Source organism: Tachypleus tridentatus, chromosome 7, assembly GCF_004210375.1.
Source record: "Tachypleus tridentatus isolate NWPU-2018 chromosome 7, ASM421037v1, whole genome shotgun sequence".
Lineage (NCBI taxonomy): Eukaryota > Metazoa > Arthropoda > Merostomata > Xiphosura > Limulidae > Tachypleus > Tachypleus tridentatus.
This window is the reverse complement of record NC_134831.1, coordinates 106,182,845-106,193,810: the sequence shown is the minus strand read 5'-3', so window position 1 is coordinate 106,193,810 and position 10,966 is coordinate 106,182,845. Positions and strand designations below refer to the sequence as shown.

Genomic DNA, 10,966 nt, shown 5'->3' with positions numbered 1-10,966 from the left:
TGGATAAACATTCTTCTACTATAAAATCAAATAGAAACCTTAACTTCAAAGTACCTAATTTGGAAAATCTCTCTACTGACAATACATTAAATGAGAAACCACAGCCTAAGTGCAGGTCACTTTACATGGAAAACAATCAGCTCAAACCAGATCCAATAATAAACCTAGTTCTGACTTGCTGCAACCTCACTCACAAATGCAGAAACGAAATGTGAAACCCAGTTGTAATCTCAATGCTAGCAGCCGACAAACTAATACGACATCAGAGAGGAAACTTTGCCCAAACTACAATGATTCTCTTTCACAAAAGGAACTTGCTGAGGTTAAAACCAAGAGCAACAATAGGGTGGATTCAGTTCCCACCAAAATCAGCCTGCTAATACAAAATTTAATCTACAACCTAGTCATAAAGGTGGACAACCAGGCCCTGAAGATCAGTATCTTAATGTCAAATCCAGAGGGAAGCTATTATGTAGCAACAGAGAACGACAAAAATTCACTGGTTATCATCATGTTCAAAAAAGTAAGTACATATCCTGTTGCTACAGCCAAATGTACAGGAAGTAGCATATAGACGTATTAATAAAATTAGTAGTATGTACATGTTCAGTCATTCCATTTAGTAGTATGTATAATAATATCTGATTATGAGTGGGAAAGTATTTTGTTTTCTATGTGCTAGTACCTATAGTAATTAATAAAATACAAAATTGAGTATGTGTCCCACTTTTCTATTTCCTGGTATTCATAGTTAGTAATAACAAGTAACAGTATGTATGTATCCAAATTTTTTATGCTAGTATTTAGAGTAATTAATAACAACACTGGTATATATGTATCCTAATTTTCTATATGCTTGTATTTAGAGTAACTAACAACAGTGAGTATGTATGTATCCTAATTTTCTATATGATTGTATTTAGAGTAATTAATAACAACAGTGAGTATGTATGTATCCTAATTTTCTATATGATTGTATTTAGAGTAATTAATAACAATTAACAGTGAGTATGTAACCTAATTTTTGATTCCAGTATTTTAATAAGAATTAACAGCGAAGTATGTATGTAACTTAATTTTTATGCTAGTATTTAGAGTAATTTATAACTAACAGTGGATTCTATGTGTCCTAATTTTCTATATCCTTGTATTTAGTGTAATTAATAACAATTAACAGTGAGTACGTATGCATCCTAATTTTCTCTACTGGTAGTTAGAGTAATTGATAATGATTAACAGTGATATATATGTATCCTACTTTTCTATATGTTTGTATTAAGAGTAATTAATAACAATTAACAGTACTTATGCATTCTTATTTTCTATTTGCTTATATTCATAGTAATTAATAACAATTAACCATGGTATTTATGTATCCTAATTTTTCATTTGCTTGTATTTCGAGTATTTAATAATTAATGGTGAGCATCTATTTATCTTAAGGTTTATGCTGGTATTTAGAGTAATTATTAACAACAGTCAGTATGTATGTATCCTAATTTTTTATGCTGGTATTTACAGCAATTAATAACAAGTAACAGTGAGTATGTATGTATCAATATTCTATGCTAGTATTGAAAGTAATTAATGACAATTAACAGTGAGTATGTATGTATCCTTATTTACTATATGCTTGCATTTAGAGTAATTAATAACAATTAACAGTAGTATGTGTGTATCCTAATTTTTTTAGGTGAATGTATTCTTAGAAATTAATAATGTTTATCAGTTATAAGTATATATCCCAGTTTTCTATTTGCTAGTATTCATAGTAATTAATAAGAATTAACAGTATTAATGTATCCTAATATTTTATGCTAATATTTAGAGTAATTAATAACAACTGTATGTATGTATTGTAATCTTTATGCTAATATTTTAATAAGAATTAACAGCCAGTATGAATGTAACCTAATTTTCTATGCTAGTATTTAAAGTATTTAATAACAATTAACAGTGAATATGTATGTATCGGTATTTACTATATGCTTGTATTTAGAGTAATTAATAACAACAGTAGGTATGTATGTATACTAATTTTCTATGCAAGTATTTAGAGCAATTAATAACTGTTAACAGAAGGTATATATGTATCCTAATTTTCAATAAGCATTTATTCCTAGTAATTCATAATGATTCACAGTGGTATGTATGTATTCCAGTTTTTGATTTACTAGTATTCATAGTAATTAATAACAATTGACAGTTTGTATGTATCCTGTTTTCTATGTGCTAATTTTTTAGAGCAATTAGTAACAATTAACAGTAAGTATGTATGTATCCTAATTTTTATGCTAGTGTATTTGGGAATTAATAACAATTAAAAGTTAGTATGGATGTGTCCTAATTTTCTATTTTAATATTTGGAGCAATTAATAACTATTCACAGTGAGTATGTATGCATCCTAACTTTTTATGGCAATATTTAGAGTAATTAGTAACAATTAATAGTGAGTATATATGTAGCCTAATTTTCTATATGTTAGTATTTTGAGCAACAAAAAACTATTCACAGTGAGTATGTATGTATCCTAACTTTTTATGCTTGTATTTAGAGCAGTTAATAACAATTAACAGTGAGTATGTATGTGTCTTAATTTTCTCGGGTATTATTTAAAGTAGTTAGTAACAATTGACATTGGAGTGTATGTTCTAGTGTTCTATATCCTTGTATTTAGAGTAATGGATAAAAATTAACAGTATGTATGTATTCTAATTCTTATGCAAGTGTTTACAGCAAATAATAAAAATTAATAGTGAGTATGTGTGCATTGTAATTTTTTATGCTAGTGTTTAGAGTAAGTAGTAACAATTTACAGCTAGTATATATGTTTTCTAAATTTTAATGCTATCATTTAGAGTAATTAGTAACAATTAATACTGAGTATGTATGTATCTTAATTTTTTATGGTGATATTTCAAGTACTTAATAACAATTAACAGTGAGTATGTATGTATCCTAATTTTCTATATGCTTGTGGTTAGATTTTAGAGTAATTAATAACAATTAAAAGTGAGTATGTATGTATCATAATTTTCTACTTGCTTGTATTCATAGTAATTAATAACAATTAGCAGTGGTATGCATGTGTCTTAATTTTCTATTTGTTTGTGTTTAGAGTATTTAATAAGTAACAATGAGTATGTATGTATCCTAATTTTCTATATGCCAGTATTTAGAGTAATTAATAATGTTTAACAATGAGTGTATCGAACCTAATTTTCTGTATACTTGTATATAGAAAAATAATTAACACTGAGTATGTGTGTATCTTAATTTTCTATGCTAGTAGTTAGACCAGTTAATAACAACATTGAGTATGTATGTATTTTAATTTTCTCAGGTAGTATTAGTTAATAACAATGAACAGTGGAATGTATGTGTAATTAACACTTGTGGATTGTAATTTATGCTAGTATTTAGAGTAGTTTATAAAATAACAGTTAGTATGTACGTTTTCTAATTTTTATGCTAGTATTTAGAGTAATTAATAACAATTAATACTATATATGTATTAATTTTTCATTTACTAACATGTATAGTAATTAATTACTTCTAATGAGTATGTACCATGTTTTTCCATTTACTAGCAGATGTAATTATGTAATAATCTGTTATATATTAAAGCCATTATTTTGTGTTGGTCAGAAAAAAAATGCTGATATTGTTGTTGTAAGTGTGTATATAATGCTTTGAATGATTGTGAGGACTGACTTTACGTAAGTGTGTATATAATGCTTTGAATGATTGTGAGGACTGACTTTACGAAGTGTGTATATAATGCTTTGAATGATTGTGAGGACTGACTTTACGTAAGTGTGTATATAATGCTTTGAATGATTGTGAGGACTGACTTTACGTAAGTGTGTATATAATGCTTTGAATGATTGTGAGGACTGACTTTACGTAAGTGTGTTTATAATGCTTTGAATGATTATGAGGACTGACTTTACGTAAGTGTGTTTATAATGCTTTGAATGATTGTGAGGACTGACTTTACGTAAGTGTGTTTATAATGCTTTGAATGATTGTGAGAACTGACTTTACGTAAGTGTGTATATAATGCTGTGAATGATTGTGAGGACTGACTTTAATTCCACTTTTTGAAGCTTATTTATTTTCTGTAATATGTTGGAGGTTAGTTACCATAATTTGTATGTTTTTATTGTGTTTATTTGAAATTTTCAGTTTTATCTTTATATTTTTGGATATAACTTCTTTGAAATATATTGCCACTATTATGAGTTAGTGATAGCATTTAAAATATATATGTTTAAAGTTTGAGATATAATTTTTATCATAAAACTTTGGTCTACTAGTTTTTCATACTTCATACTCTTTGGACATTTAAACCATAAATTTTAAGTTGTATGATGTAATTAGAAAAATGTTTGGGACATTTGAAATATTGATAAATTTGTAAAATCTTCTGTTTAAGTAAGACAAGCATGAGAGTGAACAAAGCTCAGAAAAGGAGATACATGTATATTCCGAGTTTTTACAAAACCCTTGGCTATCATTTTATCCTTCAAGCACTTGCATGTTCTTCATTACTACCTGTTGTTTGTCAAGTCTCTTAAAGGCTCATCATGATTGTTATGTGATATACTAAATGATATTACTACATGTTCTCTCAAGTTTCTTAAAGGTTCAACATGATTTGCACTTGATATACTGAATGATATTACTATCTGTTGTCTGTTACATCTCTTAAAGGTTCAGTGATGTCGAGAAACTATTTGTTGAGAATATATGCTGCTTGGGTTGAGAAAATATTTTCTCAACCCAAACGAGCCGTTTTTGCATATAAATTTCTCTTAAAGGTTCGACGTGATCGCTATGGTATACCAAATGATTCACATGTTTCTAAACAAATTCTTGTTTACTCAGTGTTTTTAATATTCCATGTGATTATCTCATGAACTGTTTATCCAGCATTCTAACTGTCCAGTGTGAACATCTCATGAACTAATGTTTACCCAGTATTCTAACTGTCCAGTGTGAACATCTCATGAACTAATGTTTACCAAGCATTCTAACTGTCCAGTGTGAACATCTCATGAACTAATGTTTACCAAGCATTCTAACTGTCCAGTGTGAACATCTCATGAACTAATGTTTATCCAGTATTCTAACTGTCCAGTGTGAACATCTCATGAACTAATGTTTATCCAGTATTCTAACTGTCCAGTGTGAACATCTCATGAACTAATGTTTACCCAGTATTCTCACTGTCCAGTGTGAACATCTCATGAACTAATGTTTACCCAGTATTCTAACTGTCCAGTGTGAATATCTCACGAACTAATGTTTACCTAGTATTCTCACTGTCCAATTTGAATATCTCGTTTACTAATGTTTATCCAGTATTCTAACTGTCCAGTGTGATTCATATGTACTGGTACATTAGCTGACTCTATATTAAGTCATATGTATGTACAGCATACCAAATAACTCCCCACAAAAAAAAATGCTGTACAGAAAAAGGAACGAAATATGTAATATTAAGTATTCTTGTTAATTGAACAGTTTCAATGTTTTATTGATGCTGATGGCAATGTGTAGTTAACATGTTTTCACATCTTTGTGTTCACAAAGTGTGAGTTTTTGAACTGTGGTTCAACCACTGCTTGTTATGTAGAAGCTCCTGTCAAGCGGAGAATAGAGAGTGACGATGAAGAAGATGATATGTCTGATTTCATTGATGATACTCCAGTAGGTGAAGAAGAAGATTATTCTAGTATCATCAGAGAAATTTTTGGATATGACAGGAGAAAGTATGTTTATATCAAAACAATTGAAACAGTAATTAATTTTGAAAATCTTTACTTTCCTGATTAAAAATTGACAATAAGTATTAACTGCTCTATTTAAACTAATAACTATGTATCTGTTTTAATTTCTAATTGTTTTGTAAATTTTAAGAATATAATATTAGTTGTATAGACAAACACTGAATATATTTTAGTCACTAGTGAATGAAAAGTATAAATTTTGTCTGGTAGTATCTAATCTGATTCATCTCTGTCAATAACAAAACTAATGGTGCTAAAAGTAGAATACACCTCAGATTATTCTTTTTAGGACTACATAATTGAAATGTTGGAATGTGTGAAACAGTGCCAACAGAAGTAGAACATACCTCAGATAAATATTTTGTTGGGAAAACTCAACTGAAGTATTATATGATTAGTGTAATGTTAGTATGATTAATACAAATTAAATAGTATTAATGTTTGTATGGTTATTACAAATTAAACAGTGTTAATGTTTGTATGATCAATACAAATTAAACAGTGTTAATGTTTGTATGATCAATATAAATTAAACATTAGTGTTAATGTTTGTATGATCAATATAAATTAAACATTAGTGTTAATGTTTGTATGATCAATATAAATTAAACATTAGTGTTAATGTTTGTATGATCAATATAAGTTAATCATTAGTGTTAATGTTTGTATGATCAATACAAGTTAATCATTAGTGTTAATGTTTGTATGATCAATACAAATTAATCATTAGTGTTAATGTTTGTATGATCAATACAAATTAATCATTAGTGTTAATGTTTGTATGATCAACACAAATTAATCATTAGTGTTAATGTTTGTATGATCAATACAAATTAATCATTAGTGTTAATGTTTGTATGATCAATACAAGTTAATCATTAGTGTTAATGTTTGTATGATCAATACAAGTTACTCATTAGTGTTAATGTTTGTATGATCAATACAAGTTACTCATTAGTGTTAATGTTTGTATGATCAATACAAGTTAATCATTAGTGTTAATGTTTGTATGATCAATACAAGTTAATCATTAGTGTTAACGTTTGTATGATCAATACAAGTTAATCATTAGTGTTAATGTTTGTATGATCAATACAAGTTAATCATTAGTGTTAATGTTTGTATGATCAATACAAGTTAATCATTAGTGTTAATGTTTGTATGATCAATAGAAATTAAACATTAATGTTAATGTTTGTATGATCAATACAAATTAAACAGTAAATCTACTTTCAACAATCATTAAATACAAATCTGAGAATAATCACACTAGTTATATATAAACATTATACCAATTTTAAATAAAAGTATTCATATCTCTGAAAGCTTTAACTTGTAATGAAATAATACTTGTAATCAGTAAGCTCAAAAGAAAATGGTTAATTATTGAAATTTAGGTAAATATACATTATCACAATGAAATAAGGTTAGATTCACAATTAACAAGTTGTGTAGTTTTGTATAGCTTTATATATTTGTATAAAGTTTCATATAGTGTTATATATATAGCTTTATAAAGATGTATTTAGATGCAACTCTTCAACTTTTAATTTTAATAATGAGTCAAATTCTTATTTATGAAAGTATTGAATATTGTAACCATGTAATATGTGATCTTTAATAGTGAATTAAAATTTTAATTTAAATTATTCAAACTGGTTTTGAACATGTGTAGGATGGTATTTTGAGGTTATCTTTAAATTTGTATACTAAAAATTTTTGTATTCCAATAGATATATAGATGATGATTTTGATGATTCTAACATGGAAGCAAGTTATGCAGAGGTTATGAAAGAAGAAAAGAGAAGGTTTGTTATCTCTGCATTTGACATAAGTTGTTGGTCTTCTAATCTACTTATCATACTTGTTGGTTCTAAAACTATTAGATAGATGTTATGTCAGTTGCCATGTGGAGCAGTATGGCCACATTATAATTACTTTAAGATATTTTTAAACTTAACTTGTGTGTTCTCTGGAACAGCCTGCCTACATTACAGTTGCACTACAATACTTGCTAACTAAACTTGTGTGTTTCATGGAGCAGCCTGGCTACATTACAGTCATACTACAATACTTGCTAACTTAACTTGTGTGTTTCATGGAACAGCCTGGCTACATTACAGTTGCACTACAATACTTGCTAACTAAACTTGTGTGTTTCATGGAACAGCCTGGCTACATTACAGTCATACTACAATACTTGCTAACTAAACTTGTTTGTTTCATGGAACAGCCTGGCTACATTACAGTTGCACTACAATACCTCTTAATGCTTTTTGCACAGGTTAAAGGTAATGTCATTTTGTTTGTTGACTTGAATTCAAAGTTTTTTATTGAACTACTGTTGTATTTAATAAGTTTAGAATCAAATTGTAGATTATTATTGAGACTTTAATGTTATATATTAGTTAATTTCTTAATATAAAAGTATGTATATTAAAACACTCAAATATAGATTATTGTGTGTCACATGGTATATTTAATGCATCACTGTTTAAAATTAGGTGTTTCTGATGTCAAAATACTAATTCTGTAATTTTGTTCAAATTAAAAACTCAAATTACTAATATTAATAAGCTTGAATATAAAATAAGAACCCCATGTTTTTAGTTTGCTAAGATATGGCTTATGTACTGAATGAAATACAGTGGCCCTGTTCACATCTTTCCCCTTTTTACATATGTTAATACTGATGATGTGGGGCTGTATTCACTATCTTGATTTTTGTGTGTTAGTACTGATGATGTGGGGCTGTATTCACTATCTTGATTTTGTGTGTTAGTACTGATGATGTGGGACTGTATTCACTATCTTGATTTTTGTGTGTTAGTACTGATGATGTGGGGCTGTATTCACTATCTTGATTTTTGTGTGTTAGTACTGATGATGTGAGGCTGTATCCACTGTCTTGATTTTCTTGTGTTAGTACTGATGATGTGAGGCTGTATTCACTGTTTTGATTTTCTTGTGTTAGTACTGATGATGTGAGGCTGTATCCACTGTTTTGATTTTCTTGTGTTAGTACTGATGATGTGAGGCTGTATCTAGTGTCTTGACTTTCTTGTGTTAATACTGATGATGTGAGGCTGTATCTAGTGTCTTGACATTCTTGTGTTAATACTGATGATGTGAGGCTGTATCTAGTGTCTTGACTTTCTTGTGTTAATACTGATGATGTGAGGCTGTATCTAGTGTCTTGACTTTCTTGTGTTAATACTGATGATGTGAGGCTGTATCTAGTGTCTTGACTTTCTTGTGTTAGTACTGATGATGTGAGGCTGTATTCACTGTCTTGATTTTCTTGTGTTAATACTGATGATGTTAGGCTGTATCTGGTGTCTTGACTTTCTTGTATTAGTATTGATGATGTGAGGCTGTATTCACTGTCTTGATTTTCTTGTGTTAATACTGATGATGTTAGGCTGTATCTGGTGTCTTGACTTTCTTGTGTTAGTATTGATGACGTGAGGCTGTATCTGGTGTCTTGACTCTTGTGTTAGTATTGATGACGTGAGGCTGTATTCACTGTCTTGATTTTTTTGTGTTAATACTGATGATGTTAGGCTGTATCTAGTGTCTTGATTTTCTTGTGTTAGTATTGATGACGTGAGGCTGTATCTAGGTCTTGATTTTCTTGTGTTAGTATTGATGACGTGAGGCTGTATCTAGTGTCTTGTTGAGTTACTTGTGTTAGTAGTGAGGATGTGATACTGTATCCACTGTCTTGATTTATTTGTGTTAGTAGTGAGGACATGAGACTGTATCCACTGTCTTGACAAATCTATATTATTGTTTTAGTATTATTTGGTGTAAATTCTTGCTGCGTTATAACAAAAACAAATTGATTTTAGTGCCAGGATTGGTTTGATGGAAGATCTTGAAGACATGAGAAAGGAAGCAGAGGAGAAGAAACGAAAGAAACAGTTAAAAATGAAGAAAGAAACAAAGAGATAAATATAACCATGTGTGTGTGTATATATATTTATATAAATGTGTTTGCAAAGTATTTCAGTATTTTTACAAGAAAGAAATTATTATGGAGTTTATTTTTGGTAATAATGAAGCATATTTATATTTTTCTTTTGTGAAGAAAGAATATTATTATAAAATAATAAATTATGGAATATGAATTAAATATTCAGTTATAGGAAGTATTTTTCTGGGATCTTATAAGGCTTACTTTACGTGAGATATAAACTAGAAACTAGAATTGGACATTTTTGTCTGTGTTTCTAATGCCTTTTGTTATGGCCATGATTTAGTTTTAACAGCAAAGCTGTTATAGATCAAGTAACAATTATAAAGATATTATTTTAAAAATTTATAGTCTTTGTGAAGATATTTATCTGTTAACTTTCAAAGTAAGCAGAAAGTGCAGATAAATTTATTATTTTAGGCTACATTCACTAGTGTATCCAGTAGTACAGATTAAACATACACACAAACATAAACTGTCAGAGATGAAGATATACAGTTAGTTACAACAAATAATATTAATACTGATATATATTTTTAAGCTCAAATTCAGTCTACAAAACATTTCCAAAATTTTACTTTCTGATTAACAAATATCTGAAACAAGTTATTTGCCTTTTTGAATGAACATCTCAGTTGATTGTTATTTTTTGCTTTATAAATTATCTAGTTGTTTATCTGGTAGAAAACATATAAAATCATTTTTGAATTTATTGATATAAACCATGCCTGTTTATGTTAAGAAGCAGTAACACTTAAAGTTTTGTCAAGTCTTATAAACTTCAAAACGAGATATCTTTAAGCTAAACAAACAATATACTGTGACAGTGTAGCTTTTCTTTTTAGCTATAGGGTTGAAAAAGAACCAAGATTTTCCTAAAGTGTTCCACTGCTTTGTTTAAAGAGTATGTAATTTGAGAAAATCAAAAAATAAAAATCTGCCTCAAAATATAACATTAAGTGATGTCTCTGTTTCAGTATCTAAACAGGAGAAAGGTACTTCAATACACTTTGGTTGAAGTTAAACATCCAGTCACATATTGTTTTGGTGTTTGAACAATAGACAAATAGTTCAGTACACTTTAGTTCAAGCTAAATATCCAGTTAGATATTGCGTTGGTGTTTGAACAAGAGACAAATAGTTCACTACACTTTAGTTCAAGCTAAATATCCAGTTAGATATTGTTTTGGTGTT

At 28.6% G+C, this 10,966-nt stretch overlaps 1 protein-coding gene across 1 annotated transcript; it reads left to right on the top strand.

Annotated features, from left to right (window-relative positions):
• The first annotated feature begins 571 nt into the window (after positions 1–571).
• Positions 572–10,731, top strand: LOC143256328 (protein SPT2 homolog). Its single transcript, XM_076513408.1, has 4 exons — positions 572–625; positions 5,643–5,778; positions 7,530–7,604; positions 9,648–10,731. The coding sequence occupies exons 2-4, from the start codon at positions 5,690–5,692 to the stop codon at positions 9,748–9,750; spliced, it is 267 nt and encodes an 88-aa protein (XP_076369523.1). The 5' UTR covers positions 572–625; positions 5,643–5,689; the 3' UTR covers positions 9,751–10,731.
• Positions 10,732–10,966: the final 235 nt, after the last annotated feature.